The sequence below is a fragment of the Rhopilema esculentum genome, chromosome 13 (genome assembly GCF_057945365.1).
Source record: "Rhopilema esculentum isolate cy_ngs chromosome 13, ASM5794536v1, whole genome shotgun sequence".
NCBI classification, from domain to species: Eukaryota; Metazoa; Cnidaria; class Scyphozoa; order Rhizostomeae; family Rhizostomatidae; genus Rhopilema; species Rhopilema esculentum.
Window position 1 is genome coordinate 5,157,004 of NC_142827.1, and position 25,151 is coordinate 5,182,154.

At 34.9% G+C, this 25,151-nt stretch overlaps 2 protein-coding genes across 3 annotated transcripts; one reads left to right on the top strand and one right to left on the bottom strand.

The window, feature by feature from the left end:
* Positions 1-1,786: 1,786 nt before the first annotated feature.
* On the top strand, positions 1,787-2,787 carry LOC135692009 (histone H2A). Its single transcript, XM_065210025.2, has one exon. It carries the CDS (start codon positions 1,874-1,876, stop codon positions 2,276-2,278), a length of 405 nt encoding a protein of 134 aa, XP_065066097.1. The 5' UTR covers positions 1,787-1,873; the 3' UTR covers positions 2,279-2,787.
* A 928-nt stretch (positions 2,788-3,715) lies between these two features.
* On the bottom strand, positions 3,716-22,696 carry LOC135691835 (intraflagellar transport protein 56). 2 transcript variants are annotated; one of them, XM_065209813.2, is made up of 22 exons: positions 22,546-22,695; positions 21,556-21,653; positions 20,933-21,070; positions 19,797-19,889; positions 19,374-19,485; positions 18,476-18,525; positions 18,095-18,157; positions 16,196-16,278; positions 15,464-15,533; positions 14,767-14,804; positions 13,877-13,940; positions 13,041-13,115; positions 12,333-12,413; positions 11,763-11,784; positions 9,849-9,958; positions 8,702-8,765; positions 8,048-8,136; positions 6,546-6,629; positions 5,930-5,999; positions 4,778-4,884; positions 4,274-4,407; positions 3,716-4,004 (listed from the first exon to the last, which is right to left on the bottom strand). In XM_065209813.2, exons 2-22 carry the CDS (start codon positions 21,556-21,558, stop codon positions 3,890-3,892), a joined length of 1,665 nt encoding a protein of 554 aa, XP_065065885.1. In that variant the 5' UTR covers positions 21,559-21,653; positions 22,546-22,695; the 3' UTR covers positions 3,716-3,889. The 2 variants fall into 2 exon arrangements, with proteins under 2 accessions (XP_065065885.1, XP_088968094.1); XM_089111968.1 differs by lacking the exons at positions 3,716-4,004; positions 4,274-4,407; positions 4,778-4,884; positions 5,930-5,999 and adding an exon at positions 6,011-6,345 and having other exon boundaries at positions 22,546-22,696.
* Between the last annotated feature and the right edge of the window lie 2,455 nt (positions 22,697-25,151).

Here is a 25,151-nt window from a genome sequence, read left to right on the forward strand (position 1 = left end):
TTGCATAGGAATTGGCTTTCTGTTTGTTTTGTTGTATGTTAGCATAAAAGACTTCAAATGCAAAAAGTGGGTAAAAATAAGAATTTGATAAAAGAAAGGGAAAAGAAAATAATTTTTAGCACTTCGATAACAAAGCTGACTGTTGAAGAAGACACAGTACCGTACAAGGAGATGAAGCAGATGTCGCACGAAGGCAATCTAGAGATCTTGGGTCATGTAGAGACAGGGAAACCGAAAAGGCCCTGGAAAACCTTTGGATTCTAACAGCTACGGCGCCTGCGCTAGCACAAGAAATGTTTAGTTGGTGGCAAAACAACTAAACATTTGCTTAACAACACTAAACGACGCTAACATTATTTATCAGAATCAAACTTTGCTCAACAACACCAGTGATGGAAATTATGGGGGCTGGAGGGGGGAAGGGGGCTCGAGCCAAATTACCTTGGAAGCAAGTTTAAAAACTTATTACCTAAGAAATTCAAGAAACATGTAAAAAACTTTTGATAGCAAAATGGCCAGAAATTTAAGAAACTGCCTACCAGCACTAGACTTTAGTTTCTTCTAAAAAATGAGTGTAGATGCTCCCAACGAACGAGGCTCGAACTTCAGGGCCTTTTCATACTAACTAGGGGAGTAATAGCCCCTGCAGCCCAAGTAGTTTTCCATTGTTTTAAGTAATATTTTATTGTTCCCTTTTTTATATAAACAAAGGTTTGCCCCCTTAGCTAATTTCCTTTGAAAAATGCTATGCTTATTTTGAACGACAATCTTCGTAGTTTGGTGACTTTTTAAATATTTGGACGACAAAACCTTGAAAACTCTTTTTTCAAATAGACCAAATGATAAAGTTCTTTCTATTACAGTTAATTTTTCTTATTCACTTGGTGAAATGCGTGATAGAAAACAAAACTTGTCTTTAGATACTTCAAAAAATTTTATTACTTTGCAAAAATTCTTTACCTGGTGCAAGATAATAACTTTGTTTTAAACTCTGTATCAACTGCAAAATAAAAATACAAATTTTGTGCCAGAGGTGGCGAGATAAAATGACCATAATGATAAAAATAAGTGTTGATAAGGGTGAGGGAGGTGATAAAATAATCATTTTGGTAAACATTTTTCCATATATATTTTGAAAACATATAATATGTTATTTTCTAGAAATCTGACGGGTTTTTTAAACATGTTAACCTGGTTTTGATTCGCGCCTGACGAAACATCATGAATTAACAAAACGTGTTACCTAACACTTGGCGATTATCTGAATAGTCAAGCAAGAAGTATAATGAAGCTAACTGCTGTTTTTTAAGTTTTGGAAGGAGGGAAAAGTCCAGACAGAAATATAAAAAAGTCGAAAAAATTCACTAAAAACATGAAAAATTCACAAATTCCGAACAAAATCAAAGGATTTTTAAATCCCAAAGAAATCCCGTACGCCCTTTCATGGAGTGATACACCCCCCGCCCTTGTCCTTCCTATCAAAAGGCAACTGTAGCTGTTGACCACTTGCACCCCCCTTATCCGGCTTCCCTGGGATCAATAGCATGCAAAGTTCTCTGGATATTTTGCAAAAATAAGCTATGGCTGCAGATATTAAAATCGATGAATCAATAGAAATAAAGTTTGTCCAAAATTTAGTTGACCATTTTCCACTAAAATCTCACGAAAATACATTCGTCGGTCGTGTCTGAACCTATGGGAATTGGCGCTCACATGCCAACTACGGACGTGTAAGGAAGCAAGTTTTTCGATCTTCAATTGTGATATAAAAAGAACGAGGCCACTGGGGAAGTTCACTTTAGAACGAGGTAGCTGGAAGTTGTCGGAGAATCGAAAACGTGTAGATACCCAACTAGAAGAAAACGATTTCAAAATGTCTGGACGTGGTAAAGGTAGAGCTAAGGGAGTAAAATCAAAATCCCGATCTTCAAAAGCAGGACTGCAATTTCCAGTCGGAAGAGTCCATAGATTACTACGAAAGGGAAACTACGCTGAACGAGTCGGTTCTGGCGCGCCAGTCTACCTCGCTGCAGTCTTGGAGTACCTGTCCGCTGAAATTCTTGAGTTGGCTGGAAATGCAGCTCGTGATAACAAGAAAAGTCGTATAATCCCAAGACATTTACAGTTGGCAATAAGAAATGACGAAGAACTGAATAAACTTCTCTCAGGCGTGACCATTGCGCAGGGTGGCGTGCTACCGAACATCCAGTCAGTGTTGTTGCCGAAGAAAACTGAGCACAAAGGCAAAGCAAGCCAGAGCCAAAGCCAGGAATTTTAAATGACATTTAATAATGAATAATGCAACTTAAAGGTGCTGAACAGTTTTTGCATAAATAATAATGTAAGTTTAACGCCAGCCCTTCTTAGTGTCGCCTTTTCAACGTGTTGCGCGCCATTTTCTCAAATATCGACGTACATGGCGCCAAAACTTTATCCATCAATTTAACATCAAACGCAGTTTCAACTCCAGATATCCAGCTTTTAAACCATTTTTTAGTTGTCCTTGCCCATTATTTAACCGATTAGGTGAAGACCTTTCTACAAAGATTAAATGAAAATTTCAAATCAGGTTTAGGGCCTCATATTGTTACATTTCTTGTGATTCATTAGGTAATCCTTAAATCAACTTTCATCGTTTAAAAGCCTTACTATATAAAGTTTTATTTAAATTTGATGTTTTGTTGAGCTGTAGCTTAGTGCTAAATTGATATTTAGGGATACAGCACTTCTGTAAATATTGTTAGTTAATTTAATAAGGGAAAGTCATACATAAAAAGTAACGTATTACATTTTGTTTTTGTATTTCTGAAGTACTCCAGTTTTTTCAGTCATTTTTCTAGAATAGTTTCTATAATTGGATGCAGTCTATTTTAACATAGGGTTCCTACAGTTAATTTTTTCTGGATTACTGTGACATAATAGAGAAGGGCAGAAGTTAAACCATTTTCGTGATTTGTTGTTTAAGGAAAACAATTGCCCCTTGGCTAATCTTGTTTCAGATCAGATGTGACAGGCTAACAAAATGATTTAATCTTTCTTTTTCTAAGTCATGTGGGAAACTGTCATTGGGAAATAACACATAAGCTAAGTTATTATCAAGGCTGATTTGCCTTTGGTGAGCTACCTACTGCTGAAAACTTGGGTAACCCTGAATACATTTGCCCATGTGCTTGCAGAAACATTTGGTTCTTCGTAAATGAAGTTTCTCTTGCCTTTTACTATTATGTCCTGAGGGGAGGGGAATATACCCATTTTCCAAGCAATTTTGAAACAACTTGTTTTTACTGTTTCTAGTGATGTTGTTTTATTATCCCTGATACTAAGTGTCTTATCTCTAATACTAATGTTGCCAAGTCAAGAACCAATATCATATTTATAGTAGTCTAATGAGACCAATACTTATGTTTCTAGAAAAATTTTCACCGTGAATATCAGCTAAGATGATTGAAAAATCCAACACATTTTTATGAAGGTATGACTGTAAAACTACAACCAGATAATGTGTTTCTAGGTATCTTGTACAAATTATGACAACCAAAACTGCACAATGACATTGAGGAAATTGAAAAATTGGTCAAAGATAAATTACCAGAGTTTAACTTTTACTAAATCACAAGGACATTCTAGATACTTAATATCTATACATGCCAGATTAAGCATATCTACAGAAAGACTTTAAAACATTAAGATATTAACATAAATAAAATTAAGCAAATACTTTGTGCATTTTCTTTCCATGCAAATACAGGTACTTGAGTTCATATTGTAAGCTCGTTTTGAAAAGAAAGATTTATCAATTTCAATTACTGAAATTTTTCCTCAAATGAAGTTTTTTCCCTGGACATATAGGTGCGTAGAAACAAATGTCTCATACAGTATTTGCTTACATCTAAGATATAGGTATTCTATTATCTTTAGCCCATTTCTTCATTGTTCTTGTGATATACTCCACTTGAGGGTTGGCTGTGTTCCTAAGCAGCTGAATGACATCTCTCAATGTTTCCCTGACAAAAATTTTATTATGAGTACAGAGGTTTATGTTTTAATAAACATACAAAAATGACTATTATAAAAAGTGTACAAAGGTTATGTATAAACCAACAAAGTCATAGTTCCCATGTTCCCATTTGCAAACTCAGTATCAGATCATTTCAACTTAAACACTATTCTTACCACCCCCTTTACCAAAGTAGAACAATGTGTAAAATGCTGCTTCAGGGTGAGAGATCAGAGAGGCTGAAAGAAATCATCAAATCACCTAGCTGATACTTACCTTGGCTCGTGGCCAGCTATAATCATCTGGAAGATGCCTACACAGGCACCTCTTTTCCCTTCCCAGTACTCAGGGTTTGGATCAAGTCTCTCCAATACGTCAAATGCCTTGGCAGCATAATAAAACTGACCCATCTGAAAAAGTAAACTTCAATATTAAGCCTACATAGTCAAAAAAGCAAAAATGATTTGTCTGTCTTTCAGTATTTTACCAATTGAAGGGTTAAACAACTGGTAAGGCAAAAGCACAAGCGAGTATTTTGAAAGGTGGAGAGAGCAGTTAATTCTTTATCATACTGCTTTGCAATCAAGCTGAACATCTTCAGGATGGCTTGCTGATCAATTTTTAGCATTGTAATTGCACAAGAACAAAGGACTTCTGTCATTTCTCTTACTGTTTCACCTACAGAAAATACAAGACCTATAAAATAATATCTTTATCATATCAAACAGCTTTACTGGCTTTGATATATAATTAATACTTAATAAAGGTAATCTGATTTACCTTATAGCAATCATTGGCAATGAGCTGTAATAAGCTGAAGGACTCTGATGATGTTTCCATCTTCAAGTACATCTCCCAAGCAAGACGAGCTTTTCTGTTCATGATATCTAGAAAAACAAGTAAACACTTTGATAAAAAAAATCTAAAAGCTCAGAGATTATATAATATTGGGGGAATTAATATGTTCTGAAATTTGTCAGACAGTATGGGTGAAGTAATACACAAAAATCATCAGTTCTTTACTCATCCTTAAATTCCTTAGGATTTTGGTCTCTTTGGCCCCAACCTAAACTTTGATTGCAAACATTCCCCTGCACAAACTAGGCTTTTTCGTATCCAGAAACAGCTAATAATAACAAGCACGCTAGAGCCCCCCCTCTTTTCAGAGATCAAAACTCTTTTACTGTCCTTTCTATTATCTTTTAAAACAGAGTATGAAATTAAAAGAGAACAAAGTGCTTATATACTGCTTGATTTCATTTTATCTTTGTACTAACTTGTCGAGGTATATTTCTATTATTTGTCTTTTATTTGCATCAATTCAGTAGATAACTCTCTCTATCATTGCAATTTCATTTTTGATGTGTAATGATGTCCTACTGAAAATACTCGAGAAAAAGAAAACGCACATGTGTGTTCAGGAAGTAAAATTCTCTCAGTCAATTCAAGATCACTGAGATGTGCATTCTGAACAAATGGTTACTCTTTCTTCCTTTCCCCAACATCTGTCAATAGAGTTTTAGCATGACTCTTCCCCAGCCCAAATTTTTTCTAAAAGTCAATAATCAATGTTTTTCTAAGAATTGTTGAACTGTCTATTCTAAGCGGTATGGTATTTTGTTAAATTTTAGTCCTGGAGATGCATTTTTAGCCATTCTAGAAGGTTTAACTTCAAAAATTTTCCTTCGCATCATACCCAACCGATGGGCCCTCCCAGGTTCAATTTTGTGGCGCCAACTCTGAATAAAGGGAGGGGAGGGACAATAAACAGAGAGTGGTACTGTTAAATGGTAAGGTAAATGAGAGAATCATTTTTGATACCAAAGTACCTAAATTGTTTTTTTTGCCAGTTTGGCAAAACAGTAAAACAAATGAGTTGTTCGATACAAACATTCATCTTTCTGGATATTTAGTTGTATATTATATACTTACAACATCTGCAGAGCCATGCAATATAGCTATAATCATTCTTTATCTTGTCAGATTGTATAAGAAGAAATACCTTAGGGAGAGATAATTACCACATATAAAATTCAGTGAAAATCAACCATAAATTCATACTAACAATGAAATTAAACTCAAAACTTATCTTGCTGTGACAACACTTTGTGATCTCTATGTCTGGAATTACAGAAAGCTGACAACTCTCCTCCAGGCCCGTAGCCAAAGGGTGGTATAGGGTGGCAATGCCACCCCCAGAGCAAGAGAATACCAGCTCTAATTTTAGCTCTAAATAACCCCAGCCACTCAACCAAACTCAACCCAGCAGGACTGTTGCCTTTCTATCCATCAATATTTTCAGTAGTCAAAATTGGCCATTGGTAAAATAGACTCTGGAGATTTCATACCTACAAGTGTTTGTGAAAACTTGTTAGATTCAGACTCAGAACTGAATCTTATAGCAAGAATATGCAAATAGTTACATGAATTTCAGCAAACCTGTAATACCTTTGAAACAGCAATCCCTTATTCTTTCAGCCAAAAACATTTATTCTGAGAAAATTAAGTTGATCGCAAGCAGTGACAGCAATTATGGTAGAACAGTTACCTCTTCAGCCTCTTTGTAGTTTCCAACTGCTGCCTTTGCTTGGGCATAGTTGAAATTAAAGTGATCATCATTGTAAAAGTAGCTCTGGAAAGATGAATGAATTTTCCCTATTCAGTACAGGGGTGAATAGAGTAAAGGGGATCTCATGCAGAATGGTGCATAAACCAATATTTAAAGATTAGAAATTGGATTAGAAAATCTTGAAGCATTGAAAAGGGCACCCTAGCACTATAACCCAAATTCAGTGCAACATTACAAACAGCAAAACATATTTGAAAATCTTTGAAAAATCTGAGGCAATATTTTCAAGCTTTGTTATATCAATATGTTCCATAGTTTCGTCAATTGTAGTGTTTACATGAAATAGGAAAAGTCTTGCAAAGTTTAAGAATAATCCTTTTAATGTAGCTAATGATGAAACATTTTTTAGATTTAAAAATAACCAAAATAAGAGAAAAGAGGAAGGTAAATGAAACACGGTTTGATATAAAACATGAACACTGAAATATCAACAGAAGAATTACAAACTGAAAATAAAAAAATTGAGCAATTTTGTACTGTTTGGATATTTTGCTGCAAATTGTTCCAGAATAAAGTGCCTTTAACAAAAAGATACTCTATCATTTTGTGATGGCACCCAGTTATTCCAGATCAGGTTTATCTATCTATTTCCTGGACAATGACCGACCTCTTTGATCAAAACCCCAATTGCATTCATTCATCATTATTATTTGTTTAACGTGCTGTGCCGTGCATCTGCTACATCAGAATTCAGACTGCTTTTAAGTGATCCAGCTATTCCTTAACACTTTTTGTGAACCATGTGGAAGCATCAAGAACAATATATTGAGCTGTTTCCAACACCCTTTCTGCAAACACTACAGGGGTATTTTCAAGGAGTCCTTTAGAGAATGGAGATCAAAACCATGACTTTCTTTTTTCCCATATTGACTTTTAAGTTGTTTGCCTCCATCTTAGTTTTCCAGTTAATCAGCTTCAAATTAAGTTCTTCTTCTTTTTCAGCAATGATCACAAAGTCATCTGCATATAACAGCTCCCAAGGCATCCCAGTGTTAAACTCTTCAGTCAGTGACAGTGACAGTGACAAAGCTTCATGTATAATGATGAATAGAAGAGGGCTTAGCACTGAACCCTGGTGAACACCCACTTTCACACCAAATTCATCAGTGAAGACATTGTTTATTCTCAATCTTACTCCTCAATTTTATATTTGTCTTCTATAGTGAAGACACAGTAACCAAGCTAAAGCTAAGGACATATTCGAGGGAGAACTAGGCACAGTTACATAGAGAATGGTAGACTACATTTGTCCAATTTAGCCTAAATAATTATTTTGCTCTGTAGAAAAGTGGGAGGCACAAAGTATTACACTACCATCATTTTCAAAATTAGGTCTTGCAATGCTAATGTTTCTTTATTCAAATACATGTTGATAATGTGCCTGTTTATGATGTAAAGAAATCAGATTATTTTAACATTACCTTGATTGAGTTCAAGTAAATTAAAACATCTTCAAATTGCTTCAACAGAAAAAAGCAGGAGGCCATGCATTGCCTCCCATGAATGGTATCTGAAATAAAAGTCAACTTTTCTGCACAAATTCAAAATATTACTTAAATTTTGAGAATCTTTCTACTTGAGTATGAAAACTTGAAAAATGCAAGGGTAAGAAAAGCATAAAATTTCAAATAAGGACAAATTTATTGTTTAAAGCAACCAAGCAAGTAGTTAAGAAAGCACAAAAGTGATAATTACTAATTACTCATTACTAATTACTCCCTGGATTGTGATGTCACAGCACACCCAAGCTGCTGTTTTGTACATTATTCTTGAATGAACATAATTTGCGTGAGGTTAGAAACTGTGTGTTTTCTAAACAACTTGTTATCAAGTCATATTTTTTCTGTCGCCTTGAATGTGACCATTACTAAATTTCTCAGGAATTCACTTTTTTACCCAGTCAATTCAAATTTCTCAGAAAAAAATTGGTTTTGAAAAACTGTTTGAGAAATTCTACCTCTCCTAGTGGCACTTTGCTCAGTTAGAGCCTGGTTTAAAACAAAAAACATTTTAGCCCCACACCTGTCCCAATTCATAACATTTTTCTTCTATATTATAGCTTCAATCATACATACCACATTCACTAGCTGAACCACCAACAAGTTGAAAATATTGCTGAGCAATCTTTACATGCTCTCTCTGCAACAGATAAGTGTAAATATTATCAATTAGATGGAATTTGATATCAATTGATCCAAGCTATATGCAGTGTTTGTTTCAATGATAGACTTAATCGAGAATTCATAAAATAAAATTCATCACAACTTAAGCGGATTTATTTCTGGTAATTGCAGATGTTTGCAGTACCCTGATGCATAACCATATTAAGAGTGCCCCCCTCGAAACAGTGTCTCTTCTAAAGGAAATATTTTTAAATAAGCACCCCCTTCGAATGAGTGCCCCCCTATATTAACGATTTGCCAAAGATAACGAAGAGAATTAAAACAATACAAACAAAACCACTAAAATAAAACATGTTATATCAATTAAACCATTAAAAATGTGTTCGAAATCTGGCTACAGGCATATTATCTACAATGAAATCTTCATTTTCTTCAATTCTGTTTGCAATATAACTGTAATTTTTTTCCTTTGTGTGTGCCGTATATATCAAGCGGGAATGTTTATGTATGTATGTATGTATGTATGTATGTATGATTTTGCCATCAAATAAATTACAATTTAAAATTAAGAAAAATAAGAAAATCTAATTACAGATATAAAATTTACAGATAACGTAGTTAAAAACGTAGACTGAAAAACACCCCTGGTTAAAAATAGCAGGAGCAGTATTAAAAAGGTCAATACAACCTTGCTTCCATAATTTACCTCAACTAACAACTTATGTAGTCGTGTGCCAACTCAATGCAAATTTACCTCAACTAACAACTTATGTTCTCTCATCAATCACAGGTAGCCCCTTCTCTAGGTGTCTTACAGTTTTCCAGGTAGCCCATCAGCTTCTTATGACAAATTTATACCAATAATGGCTAATTCTGTAAGGTGCCATCAACTTTTGCAAATTGACAACAAATTATTCAATATACAGTATTACTATTATTTATTCAACACAACAGCTTCATTCAATATCCCATTCTGGACGCTTCTAACATATATCAAGACAAAAAATGAAAACCTTTCTACAATTTTGCTTATCTTATTCCAGAATGCCTGCCTTTTTCTAAATTTAGAGCTTTGTTACAAACAAATAATGCCACATACCGATCGCTGTTCTTGTCCCATTGTGGCATTGACAGTGCCTTTGAGAATGTACTCACTTGGTGTTGTTGGTTCAAGATCTTTGATAAGACTATATGCTTCAGTGACGTCATCTTCGGGAAAAAATTATTTCTTGGTTAGTTTTTTCCAACGCAAGGACATTTGGTGAAGTCATAGGTTTGTTGAAGAAACAAATATGAAAGTAAGCCTTGGTACTACAAAAATGTTAAGAAAGCATGAAAAAGGAAAAACATAACATGCCAAACTACTATTTGTTGGTGATTTTTCTGTGTATGAACATCAGATGATGGCCAAACATAACCTGAACATTTAAACCCAGATGCAAAGAAAAAGTAACATGAGAGGAAGGCATTTGATTGGTTCCTTGATTTTGACCAACCAGCAGCCGCTAGCATCTCATCTAGTTGAAGTGTCAAAGAGAGGAAGTGACTACTTTAGTCATTGTAACTTTTGGAAAGTCATGCTGTCCTCTTTTGGGAACTATTTTTGTAAGATTTTATTCTAGAGACAAATTGTTGACTAGCCCATATGCATCGTACATACAAGCTTCAAATCCGCACAAAATTTATAAACTAAATAAGCCTTTGGTACTAAATGATATGTTTCCATTTTTCTGTGCTATTTTCAAATTCACAAACTACTAAACAGAAGGGGACATGACCTTTGTACTATAGCAAACATGACACAAGATTTCGCAGCGGAAAAAAATGGTTATTACGGTTTAATTAGAATTTCAAATTTTGCTGAAACGTTGAAAATCCAAGGTATTTTTGAATATATAGGAACCTTGTCAGGACCAAACATTTTTCCAACCGAAAAATTAGCAAAAATTTCCATAAAACATGTTGAAATGGCATCTTTGGGTAGCAATTACCAAGACAAATGTTCTTGATTTTGACATGCTCTCGGCCTAACTTAATTTTGAAGCAAATCCAGTGCCATGTGTCATGTGTGCTAGACTTTTATAAGACCAATTTTGATCTCTTTGTATAAAAGGAATTTCAAAGTATATTGCCAAGAAATGTTGGCATTCTATAACCCTGGGCATTCTGGAACCCGGGGTGGCATTCGATTAACACTGGTAAGAAGTCAAGCTCTTTGTTTCTGTAAAAAACGCTGAAAAAGCTCAAGGAGTTGTTTTTCTCCTTTTCAATAAGAACTCTACAAACTGGAAGCGAATAATAGAGTTTTTGGAAAGAATCGCATTCCTGCCAAGAACTGCGGAGCATATTGAAGATTAAGGGGGCTAAAACGTTTTGGGGGGCTAAACATGCTAAAAACCAAGAGGAGGGAGGTTTATGTATGGTTTTAAGTACAGTTTGGGAATTATTGGGAAGCTAAAGCCCTTGTAGCCCCCCACTTCCACAGTCCCTGGTCCCTGCTCTGATCTGAAAATGACGAAAGTGTCACAAACTTATCGGAAATAAACCTATAAAATATCAGCCAATGCTGGACCTGAAGGGCTACCCATAGCCATGGCAAAAATCACAATTCCCAAAGAAAATTAGAACACCTCAACGTTTACTCAAGAATCCAGTGAATGTGAAAACGTAAAGTAACGAAAACTTTAAAATCGTTGGCCAAGCAACGTCGTTTTTCTTTCATTTGGAAGTTTTTGAACACGTCTACATCAAAACCAATAAAGGATCCTGAATTGTGTAGACAGGGCCTTCTTCTCTCTTGGATTCTTAAACACGGTGAGAGGTTAGCGGTCGCTGATTGGTCAAAAACAAAGAACCAATCAAACGTACTATTCTTCATCTCATGTTACTTCCGATCCGCTTATGGATATAAATTTTCTGCTGAACTTAGGTACGCTATTACTCCGCGATCATAGGAAATAAAAATCTTTGATACATGATTTCATAATTAATTTATTAGTAATAATATACTAACCTTGACGTAAATAATAAATGACCTTAAAAGAAATTAAGTGGAAAATATTAAAAATCAATTTAGAAATAGAAAAAGTGAGCAATTGATGTTTGACAAAGTATCTACACAATATCTACGTGAAAGGCTAAGTCCATATTTAAAGTAGCCGTAACTCTAATATTTACAAGCTCGTCATTTATGGTTAAATATTTAGTGATTGGTCAGGAAAGTATCTAAAAATATTTCCAATAAATGGATGCCTTGAATTCTGTGCAAAATCTTTCAACTTTGTATGCAAAGCCATTCAGAAAGTTTCAGAACAGGACATAAGTTTTATGGTGTTTTGGGTTAATCAATTCTAATTTTATTGCCAAAATTGATTTTAAATTGAATCGATTACGGAAAATTATCCCCCAATCAATAGTCCTTTTATAATTTGCAGAGCCTTCAGTACTGTCCAGTTGATTCGGGTCGGTAACGGTCGGTAACGACAGGAGCCACCATGGCGACTTCCAGAGTTGGAGCTACGGGGCATTCCAAGGATTTTGCAGACATTATACATGTACAATGGTAGTAACAACTCATGCTTACAAGATTCAGCCTCGCTTCTGGCAGAGCATCAACCAATGGAGGCAAAACTTGCAAAGCTCCTTCCCCAGCACGAAAAACAACCTGAAAATGACATTTTAAACATTCGGAGCATGCAAATAATACCTGCATTAAATTGATTCCAAAACCTTTTAAAATTTACTTTAACTTAAGTACAAATCAAATGCAGTAAAGCAATGGATAACATTTAAAAGTTAATAATGTTGTTAAAACATAACAAAATGTTGTGATAAGATAGCCATCAACAATGTTTGTTTCAAGCAAAAAAATCCTTAAGGAGAAGGAACAGAGAAGAGACGGAGAATTCCTCTGCTTCAAGAATCCCTCAAAAATCAGTTCAATTATGATTGGTAAAACAAAAACGCCTGATGGTAATGCCAGCGTTATGCAGAATGCAAAGCATATCAATATTGGGGCATAACTGAATGCTAAAACTTGAAAACAACACTATTACAATTGAATAAAATTTTTAATCAAAATTTTACAGGAAAACAGCACTAACTAGAACTAACTAGGAAAAAACAGCACAATGGTAAAAGTCACATTTAAACAGTTGTCTATTAAAGGGGAGCAGAAAGAGGGTGCATGAACATAGGTTATTTCAGATTAACTGTCTAAGATGCTTTATTAAAAGTTAAAATTCCGAGTGAATTTAATGCCATAAAACAATTAACTAATAAAGCAACAAACCATGTTGTGCTTGATCAAGTCTTTGGCAAAGCTAAATGATGGACTTGCAACTTCTTGCAAAGCCTTGAGTTCAGCCTAAAGGGAAAGAAAACATACAGGACATGAAAACACTAGGATATCCAACTTGGTAATTATACTTTCACACAATAAATGAATTACCTATGCGTAAAATAAGTAAAAATATATATACATATATTTTAGCAGTTCGGAGAAGCAACTTAGAGCCGTCCTGTTTTTTGTTTTTTGCGTCTATCGAGCACTCTTTGACAGACCAGTAAACAGTAATTTTCCATTTAAGTAAGAAAAAACCGCTAAAGTGTAGACAAAAGGAGTTCGTTTTCACCTTAGGACTCATTGAGGAACCTCAATAGTCATGTGCTCGCGTTTCTAATTGGCCTATTTCGATCCACAACTGGGCATATATATTTCCTAGCCTAGAGTTCTCGATCCATTTTTGACGCTTTATACTCAGGCGAAAATCTTTAGTTTACTCAAATGTTTGCTTTTTTTTCAAGTTTTTTACCACCAAAAGACTGTTCACAAAATCTTATCCTATTTTCAAAGGACACTAGATGATTGGCTCTAGCTGGCAGCTTAACAACCTAACATGCAAGATTCTATAGGGAAAATACTATTCAAAGTTACAAGAAGATAGTTCCTTGAGTGAAACATTGAACAATAATGGAAGGGAATAAAGATTTCATATGTAGCGTGTGGCAGGCACATTATGACTGTAACGTTTCGTTTTTCACCATTTCAGGCCTTAAAAGGAAACTTTCTTAGTCCAACAGATATACAAGTAATCCACAAAGGTCAAGTATTTATTTAGGACTAACCTCTGCAGCTTTTCCATTATATAATTTGAAATGATTACACGCTTTTAGGTTGACGGCTACTGCACTGGAATAAAAGAATTAATGAAAATCAATGGCTCTTGTTTTGTTTAAATAATAACAAAGAAAATGTAGCTTTATAATTCTGTGCCCAGAAACGGAAGTCTGAAAAGAAAAACTCTGATTTTCTGATACTGGAAAAAAAACAGCAAAAAACATGTACAGTCTTTGTTTAGGTCTTAGGGTAAATTGAGGTATCTAGAACCTTTTTTATAGGTACTGGTCCGGCAGTTGGAACTAGTTGGAATTAGCATAGACACGAGTGTGCCAAGATCAGAAGTCTTCATTAACAGCTAATAATGCTACTGCAAGCACAGATTCGTTCTTTTTAAATCGCTACTTCCTTGGAAACCTTGCAGTTTTAAACAGTGATCCTGCACGAAGCAGTTCTGAAGTAAGCACAACAATGTTTATGTTTGGGAGCACGTTGAAATGAGCTTAAATATCATGAACAAATGTGTGTAGGTAGAACGACTTGCAGCCTACATGTTAGTTATTTAGGCCAAAATACCTGCCAAAAGTTTTGGTAAACTGCACGAAATTTTTGCAACTTTTGAATACAACTCCCTCTTTTCAAATATTAGAGTTACGGCAAATGATAAGTTCACAGCTAAATTGTTTTTTAAAGAAAGGCGCTGAATATGCTGCTGCTATAAGAAATAGTTACCTAATAATTCTTCTGTCTAAATTTTTAGTATGAAAACTAACACTTTACATTCCAAATAGATTCGTTACAAAACAAGCTGATCAATCCAGGTTCGTCAGGTCCAATCCCTTAACAGGATAATTTTAACAAAGCAGATATCGAGCTATTCAGCAGAGTTGCAACAAACCTGTCTGGGAAATGTTGAAGATACACAGATAGGACTTCCTAAAAAGTGGCAAAATACAAGAAATCATTGGAGCAACAACTTCATAAAAATTCTTTAATATAAAATATATGAACAAAAATATTAAAAACAGAATCAGAGTAGAGTCAATAATTTTCGTCTAAGCAATATAACCAACGCATTTATAAATGACCCAACCAGGCATTTCTAAATTTCGATCGTAAAATTCTGTTATCAAGGCTTTTATAAGTATTATATTTTGGCAAGACATGTTCAATTCATTAAAAACTACGTCTGTGTGAAAACGTTACGATTCATGCCTAAAATTCTACATTAAGACAGCCATTACGATCGATTAAAGGTCAATTAGGTTCCTCTTGAGCACTGAAAATGACGTAAAATTGTTCTCAAAAGTCACCATCTGACCATTGATTGACAACTTTTCATTTGTGTTAACCTAAACCATTAGCAAAGAGAAAAACATGAAATTTTGAAATAAGTAGTACTTTTAGTGGGTGCAATTTGATTTCGCCCTCGTAGGGCTTAGGTCCTTCATTGAGCATCCATCCACTCCTTCAGTTTGCTACGACATACGACAGTTATTCTACCGTTTCCTACTTTCAGAAATAGTAATACCAATATAAATTGCTATAAGAAAATCAGTTAAACAAAATTGCATATATAACTAGCAGAACTTTACCTGCGAAACATCAAAGTAGTCCAATTTATAGTAGCACAAAGCAACATATACGTTGAGCGCCAAATAGTCTCTGTACGAGAATAAACAAGGTTTCATTGAGAAACGAAATGATCTCAATGCTAACTGGAGTTTTCGGTTTTATAAGCATGAAGATAAAATCAAACACATCATTGCCACGATTAAAAAGACGTAAATGCAACAGATGTCCTAGGCATGAGGAAATTATAAAACATGCCTGAACAGCTGATCAGATTAAGAGCTGATCAAATTATTTAGCAGTGCTAAATTTAGACAACAGATCTGCAGTGTAGATTAGTTTCCTCGTTTTTCGTTGAGTTTAGATTTTGTCACTAATGCACTTGAATCAGTTTTGACATTACTGTGGACTTCACAACAACTTACGAAAATCTGAAATATAACATTCAAGCTTAAAGCTTAAGTCAGCCAGTCAAAGGGGTTAAGATATTGTTCATTGCAATGCTTTTTAGGTAAGGAAGCTGATGACAAGGAGAATAAATATCATGATAATAAATGATAAACGACAAAGCCTCCAATAAAAGTGTCATTCTTGATGAAGGCTGAGTTTGCTAGAAGCTCTCTTTGATAAAGGTTCCCAATTTGCAAGACACTGAGCATTGTAAAATAAAAGTTTTGGAACTCCCACCCTAAGTAAGAACTCAATATTGTCCAACGGTATATCATTAGCAATATAGAAATTAAATATAAAGCTACCGGTTATCCAGCAAAATCCTCTTGTAAATATCAATAGCCTCCTGGAAATGGCTTCGCAGGTAGTGGATTGAGGCCAGGCTGAGCTGGAAAGAGAAATGTGGAACATACTAACTCTTGGTGCTTTTATTAGTGGAGTTGTTTATTATTCTAGTAGCAGGAACAGAATAGACATACCAGGGAGGAAAAATATGTTCCTATTGAGATTTTATAATATATTCCTTTACGTATTTCTTTTTAGATTTCGATGAAATGGGTACTATTCTCCCACAATGACAGATTTCTTTAGCATGAACAAAGAGGCAAACTCCACTGTTTCTTCCTGCATAATGTTATCTTCGCCAAATGTTCAACAACACAAATAAAGAGAAAGACTTCGCAAAGGGGCAGAAGTTTCTCTAAAATCCCTCAAATTACTTAAAAAACAAGTATCATCGAGTTAGGGAAAATAAGGGAGTCCAGACTTTTTCTATTCTCCAAATTTCAGAGAGTGTGACTGATTAGCTATTGGTATTAAAAGCTCTGATATCCATTGCTCCTATTTTGTCTTTTGTGTCTAGTTTTTGAGCATAGCTTTCTATCGAGTACTCTTCTTCTAGCTATTGGAGATGTGTTTCATATTCGCGCGTGTTGCTAGCTCTTTTTAGTGTTCATCTGGAGGCAGCACCCCTAGAGGACCATACTTATTCCCTGTAATTATTCTGGCTCTTTGGTTCACAAAAATTGCTTTGCATTGTATAAGAACAAGAAACCTCAACTCTCCATTTTCGTCACTCAAGGATGAAAGCCACTAAGTCCAAACGTGTTCTTCTGCTATTTGCAGGTTAAAAAATACTAAGGCTTCTAACTACTACTACTTAAAGTATACAAGAATGAAATGAACTTACTTGACTTACAGCTGCTAATTCTACCCCTGGCTAAGAAACAATGCACAGATTTACTACACTGGCATATTGAAATGGGCTCTCAGTTTCTCAGTTACTAAGATACTTCTACAATCCTGGCGTTAGTGGACTGGTGAAAAAAAACTACTAAAATTGCGAGTAGAAATAAGCATATCAACATTGACTGTGGGGGGCGGGGAGGGAATTTCTCCAAAAATACTACAATTTGCCAGCCAGTCCAATAACTTTTGGCCAGGATTGTAGGTTTCGACTGAGCATTTGAGGCCACAATCCCAGACAAAATTGTTTAGAAAAATGCAATTTTTGCAAGTTTCTACTTTAAATGCCCTCCAAATCAATGTTGGATTTGCAGTTCTATTATTTCTCCTGCAAAATTGTGGTAGATGGAAAAGCTTTTTCTCAAAAGAAAGAGAAAAAATAAACTCTCCTTGGAAAGTCTCACCAGTTTTGTCCGGGATTGTAGCTATTTCTACCTAAATTGCTCAAACCAGACAAATCTCTCTACTAATAGATACTATCTACCATATTAATACTAACTGAAACAGACTCAACTAGACAAAGCTTCACTACAGCTGGTACGATTCCTAGTCATGGCTGCAATATACAACATGATGCTTAGCAGCTACAATAAACGACTTTATACCACTATGCATAAAATGAAACTTATTTATGTGAATAGCAGTTTAGAGTGTATCTCAGCTGTTCTAAGGTATATGCATACTGTGTTCAAATATGCATACCACGTTTAGTAAAAAAGTAGCTTTAAAATTGTTATTTGTGTTATGAAAGTATTTTTTTAAGTAATTTACATCTTTAATAAGGCCTTACTAGCTACATTAAATTGCTAGTGATATCTTATTACATACTATAACTGAATTAACTTTGTTGTTGACATCACATAATTATTATAAAAGTTACCAAAATTTTTGTAAAATTTCATTAGAAAACTCAATTGCATGACTAATAATTCTGTTGTTTTTCGCTTGGAAAGTCTCACCTGATCCTCAATAACATCTTGAAGTTGTGAATGATATGACATCAGTTTCTTCTCATCACTAAACTAGAAATCGTTAAAAAGAATAACAATTCAGAGATAAATAGATAAATAATAATGTGCCATACTTTAAATGCTTTCTCTAAACAATGATATTAATATGACACACTAAGCTATTATCTGATTATCTGATACATTTGAAAAACTAATCTTAAAAAAATTTTTATTCTATTTTTGATACTACTCTACACGGACAAGAATCCAGTAAATAAACAAAGTAATTTACATACTTGAACATATCTATTGGTTTAGCAAACTAATTTGTCTCAGAAACAACATAACATATTGATATTTAAAAAATGAATCAGGAACAAAAGCACCAACCTTATGTGAAAGGTGAAATAATAATCTGTTTTGAAGTTTACTTTTGCCTCCTAACAAAATAAAGAGAAAATGACAAAGCCATGAAGGCATTACATCTTAGAAAATGAAACCTGTTGCATGACAAAACAAAAGGGCATGATCATGTTGGAATTTGTACCTTGATTTTCTTATCTTCCTGCTAATTTTATTTTTGCTGACCATCTTTTTTCACTCTTTTGATTCAAGAACTCTATCAACAATTCTTCCCATTCTGTTGTATGGCATTATATTAATGGCAAACCCCTGCTTTGAAACCTTTGTCCCTGATATATCATAACTGTTTTTGCTTTTCCACACTGCTCTGTACCTCTCCTTTCAGATAAGCCAAAATGCATTGAACAAATCATGTATTTCACACTAATATCAAATGCATTTAAACATGGCTTGAAAGAAGCTCTATTTTCAAAAAAGGTCACAGACTTTGAAAGGGGAAGCCTTAAAACAAAAACTTACCTATTTTGAAGAACAACAAAAAATGTTGCAAGAGACAATAACCAAAGAAGGTATTTGCTACTTTTTGGCATTAACAAGGGAGGCTCAGCCCTAGCACTACACCCCTGTACAAGATGCATGACAATCCATATCAAGTCACCTTGCCAAATTTGCTCAAGTTGTAAATAGGAAACTAGTTTGAGGGGGCATAATTAAGCCTTTTTGCTCATGAATCAGACTAGGTACATAAAAATTGGTCTTGTGTGAGACTTGATCTACAATAATATCTTTTTGATTACACTTGTTACTATCCAAGTCTAATGCCTTGCTTCTACAAACCCCAAAATACCTTATAATAGCATGAGAAGGTTTTTAAAAGAAGGCAGGTTTTGTTGGCTGTTTCAAAACAAGAGGTAAATGTTTATACCTTTCTCAGCATACTCCAGTGCCTCCTCATATAAGCCAAGCATAAAACAGCAGCAAGCAATATTGCACATTATATCAGGAGAACTGTTTGTTTTAACAATGTTCTTGTATTCCTAAAAAATCAACAGACATAAGAAGATGTTCAACCTTTTTAAACCTTGCTGCAGCTCAAATAGCACAAGAACAATTTAATATTTGTTTATAAGCAAAGAAATTAAGGAAAGAGAAACAAGAGTATTTATCATTAAAATTTGAAAAACAAAATTATAATAAATAATGAGTAGTCAGTACTGAAGGTTACAGGATTAAATATCTGATAAAACATTTTGATTATTGAATTTCATAAAATCAAAAAAATACTCCATAAAACATTGTATTATTTCATTTGAGGAAAATTCAGATTTGTGGAGATGTTTGTTCATACCTCCAAAGCCTTTTTATAGTCTCCTAAGTGAAAAGAGCAGTATGCAATCCATTCATCAGTAGAGTCAGATATTTTTCCAGCATTCCTGTTAAACTGCAAAATGAATATGATTCTTTTAAAACTATAATTAGTATGATTTCTAGTCTACTATTCTCTCCTACAGTAAATACAAATGTTCAATGATCACACAGACATTATTCTTCTAACGTAAGTGAGTACCCTTGCCAGTTTGTCAGTGCTAATGACAGCCCTGGCAAAAAAGCTTTCTGCTGACAAGAGATATGGAATTTAGAGGCAGTACAAAATACTTTGTGGCAAATGGATCAACTCAGCAAAGGGGTCAAATTGTTGATCAAACCATAATGACTTTGTTTTGACTTTTTGTACCATTTTTCATTAAGCATTAACCTTCAATGGGTCATTTTGAAAACAGAAAGATAGCTAACCTAATTGTTGAAATGAAAACATGAATACCTATTATCATTTCAGTGTTTTCATCTTTGCCCCCCATTTATCATCAATTATAGGCCTGTAAAGTCTGCCATCAAATGAAAAAGTTATACTTTATCAAAAGAAAAAAATGGACAAGCAATTCTTTTTTCTTTGTCAATTATAAATGATAATAGTTGGAGCATGACCTCAAAATGTGTTTAGGATGGGTATAGAGCATGGTAAGGTATGAATGTAGAGAATATTCAGACATTGCTGCAAGGATGGCTCAGTTGTTAGAGGGACTGACTACAGACCCAATGGTCCGTGGTTCGAGTCCCTGGCATGACCAAACTACCACCCAGAGTGAGGAGAGTCACCAGGTCTCTGTAATTCCAGGCATAGGAATCACAAGGTATGGTCACACCAGAGAAAGGACCAGGACACTGCTTGATAGGCATTAGCTTCTAAGTATCCTAAAAACTACCTTCAGGTGCTAGGTAGAAACAAATACAAATACAAAATACATCTAATACTGATTGTTACAAATAAATGTAATCTGCATGTTGTGATGATAAATGTTGTTTAAAAGAATGCTCTTGTAAAACAGTGCCTAATTTACAAAACACAGACTTGAAAAGCTGGTCATGGGAATTCCTGCTGTTCCTTGACACAAAATCTAATAATAAGAATCAAGAAATTTATACCTCTAGCAGTGTGGCAGCTCCAGTGAAATCTCTGTTCTCAAGAAAGTCATTTAATTTTGGAAGTTTCTTCTTCTTTTTCCCCTCTTTGGCAGGGGCTGCTGAGCCTTGGCCAACAGCTGGCTTTGCTCTTTGTAACAACTACAAAGTTGGAAAAAATCTCTGCTGCATTGTAATAGTGAAAGCCTATTGCTTGACTGCCTTATGAGCAGCATATTTGTGGCAAGAGTGCTTAATGAAAACTGCTAGCTTGGTTTCAGTAGCAGAATTTAAAGAAATAAATAGGAAAATATCTTGCAAACAATAGGTAATACTTCAATAGGCCAAAAATACACTGAATAAATTTTATCATTAGTGATAATTAGGATACAAGCAAAAATAAAATAGTAATAAATTATAACAAAACCTTTCTCTGTTCAATATAATTTCTAATGAGGGCTTATTGTATAAGCATATCTGCAACTGAACTACAAATGTGTTTTAGAGCATCAAGAATTCCAAGAGCTGTATCACAAGAAATTACCTAGCAAATGCCTTTATTTGAGAAAGGCAGTTTTTACAGGGAAACCTAAATTTATGAATTTCCACAAAAATTTAACTTTTAATGGACTTAACATGTAACTTACCATGCTGAGTAACTTAAATCACAACAAACACAATCTTTCTACTCAAATAATCACACTCTTTGCATCCTGAGCTTTATTCAATTGAATATCAGCATAACCTATAAAAGACAAATTATAATTATTTCCCATAGGAAACACATTGCACTTAAACAAGATTGTTTTACTCTTAATAAACAAGAAAAATCTTCAAGAAACTGCTTATCAGAACTGTCAACCTTTACTTCATTTTTTTAAATAGAGCTGTCTGGCAGTGATGGATACCAATACGCTTTCTTGTCAGGGGCAGAGAAGAACCTCCCAGCTTTGGATTAATCAGCAAATCAGCAAATTTCTAGATTTTTCATCTTTTGCTCCAAGATATGCACCCCCCTCCTCCCCCTCCCACAAACAATTTGACTGTCTTGCCCCTGTGTCTTGTTTTCCATCAGCAGTGAAGCATGTTGATGCAAAAAGATGAAATATTCATTCATGGCCTGGCATTGCACATTATTGAATTCTGCATGGCTTCCAAAAGGTGTCAATACGGTGCTTGCTGGTGCAGAACCTATAGCCTAGCACATATATACATACAATGATTACCTTGGCTGCATCCAGTTAGAGCATATAAGTTAGTCTATGAGCTACTAACAAGGAGCTTAAAGTAATTTTATTAATCAAAAATGGGATCTAACAATTAGCTTATGAATTGCATTGCAAAGGTGAAGGGGTTCTCGCGGTATTCTAAATTTTCATTCTACTAAAGCTTATTGGAGCCTCACTTATGTCAATCCTTGGGATTTTCATGCATGATATTTCTCAGTAAATGGTTATTCAAGGAATACAATAAACTTAACAGGCCTATGTAGTAGAGGAAGGAGCGCTTTATTCAAGTCAATTTACAAGCTTGGCGCTGAGTAAAAATGAAAAAAACGAGCTGAACTAAGGATGCTTAAATAAAAAAAGAGAAACTCTAATCAAAATTCAATGGAAAAGATGTTCGAAAAGACTCACACTCATGAATATTCAGCAATAGATGACTCCGTATCTTGGCCTGTTTCAAGCAGTTGCCACAGCAATAATGAGCAGAACGACAACAACCTGTTTTTTGTAGAAGCTCCTCCGCAACCTTTGGTAGTAGAAGACAAGCTTGGGGTCCTTGTCCTGCTTGGGTGGGAAAGTGGGGCGACAGCTGCGACCTGAGATTTTCCAATGACGTTCATTGGGTAGCTTGAAATTGCCCATTGATTCATTGTATGGTAAAAATACCTCGAATCATTTAGCAAAAGCCAACTGTTCAGTGGTGTAAGCAGAAATACGTTAAAGGGCGAGACTGCGCATATGGAGTTTAAAAAAGAAGCAGTCATAAAATCAGTTGGGGTCCAAGGCTAGACTTGCGTGACTTAGCCCTCTGCTTAGGGCTTTGATTTATCAGCATCCATATACGGTAACCAAACTTCCTAAACTTCAGCGACCTGACTTGTTTATGACTTAATGTATACAAATAGCGGCGCCATGGGGGACTGGGGGTAGGGTTTTTTTTAACGTGCAGTTCTACACAAAACGTGCAGTTCTAAACAGCTGTTCTGAAATCTGCGCAGTTCTGAAATGTTACCTTAATGGAAAAAAGAATTTAAAGTAAAAACAAGTAAAAGTTTAAATGCTGAAACAAAGAAAAAAATAATAGATATGTCGCTCAAATTAAACAAAGACTTATTTGGATATAGAAATTATAGATATAGAAAGGCATTCGATGTAGAGGAATTATAATTTTCAAGAAACTTCATAGTCACATACACGAAGTACGAAATTGATAGTGTCAAAGCAGGAGCCTGTTTAAATCAGAGAACATTAAAGATTCAGAGCAAAAAATAAATCATGTCACCAGTTTCGAATTTAAATTTTGCAGATGTATAACTTGCTTTATCATCAGCAGTTTCGTCCGTCTTATGGGCATAGCTCGAAAAAAAGACGATATTGTTACGACACAGGGTTCGCTTACAAACAATGTCACGTGACAATTGCATCATCGTGCTGTGATTGCATCAGCGTCTGCGAATATGTTTTTTGGAATTACGTAATTATTATTTCAAGGGTTCTGCTAACGGTATATAGAGGGTTGTTTCATAAGTTAGGTTAAGTCTTGTCGAAACTTTCGCCGTACTGCTAGAAGCTCTGTCGCTAGTTTTGTCGTGCCTGTTGAAGCCGTGCCGTTATTTATTTAACTTGTTGTTTTCAGTCGTTAGTCGAATCATTGCCGTAAAAAGAAGAATTTTGATCTTATCCGCCGTTTTCGCATTTTTGAGCATTTCTGCCTACAACGAACTCACGTTGGTAAAACCCCCTTTTAAGTGGTTTTACAATATTTAAGTTTTCAAAACATTATATATTACATCGCTATCAAATGACGCTCCACAAACACAATTTTGTTTTTCACACAATTCTGTACCTTTTTGCCCCTCCAATCTTCCAACCCTGGTTACGCCACTGGTCCGGAGCACAACCTACCTGTACCTGCACATAATGTACATTTTGTTGATACTTATACGAACCAATTATCAATCTTTCAACACATTGCTCCTGAGAAAAATGTGCAACTATAAACTTTCCTTGAATTCATACCTCAGTTGCCAGCTAGAGTATCAAACTGTAATGTAACTTGAGACAGCAATCTCCTCACTCCTCAAGCATCAAGGATGGGCAATGCCAATAAATCAATGTTGGGAGGTTGTTGATGCGTTGATAACATCTAAATCCTCCGACATTAGTGCTGCCCATGCTTTAATAAAGTGTTTAGAATTTAGATAGTCCCTGTGAAAAAGCCTCCGTTTTTCTGAAAGAAGTGAAAAAAGGAGAGCAAATCTATTTCAGAACAATGAAGAACTGCCTTGGAATTTTGTGCCCACAGAATAGATATTTTAATGGACGTAATTATTAAACTTGCTAGCCTTTCAGGTAAAATTGATTTAAAGATAAAGAGTACTTTTTTCTCTTGTTATGAAACAGAAAAGTTCAAGGAAAAAATAAGCAAATGCTGCCAAGCAAGAGAAAAAGAAGAAACAGAGGCTTCTGAAAGGTGCAAGTGATGTTCTGCACATTATATGCAAAGATGGAGCGTCATATATGCACAATGCATCTGCAATGGAGAAACCCAATTTGTCTCTGCAATAGATATGCACAATCTTGATAATTTGGTGTGAAAGGTTCATGTTCATGGGATTAACATTCTCCGTGAAAAGGGTGTATTTGCAGATCATTATAATGATGGAAGCTCCAAGAAGGTTACAGACACAGCTAAAAGGCTTGAAACTTCCCTTCCAACAACATCTGCAACGAATGCTAAAAAATGTAAAGCAAATGCATCATAGAAAACATAAAACAAAGAAGTGTTGCTGCATTCTATTTATGAAGGGCAAATGTGACATCTGCTAATATATTGTCGTTGATGACTTGGAAATGAAAGAGGCATTTATAACAATGGGGATTGACAAAGTATGAAGCCTCCCCATATCCTGCCCACTATCTATCATGATCATGCAACAGGACACAAGGAAGCAGCGACAAAAGATGGACCTAAGCTTTGACTGTTTTGTAGAATGATATCTTTAAACATATTTTGA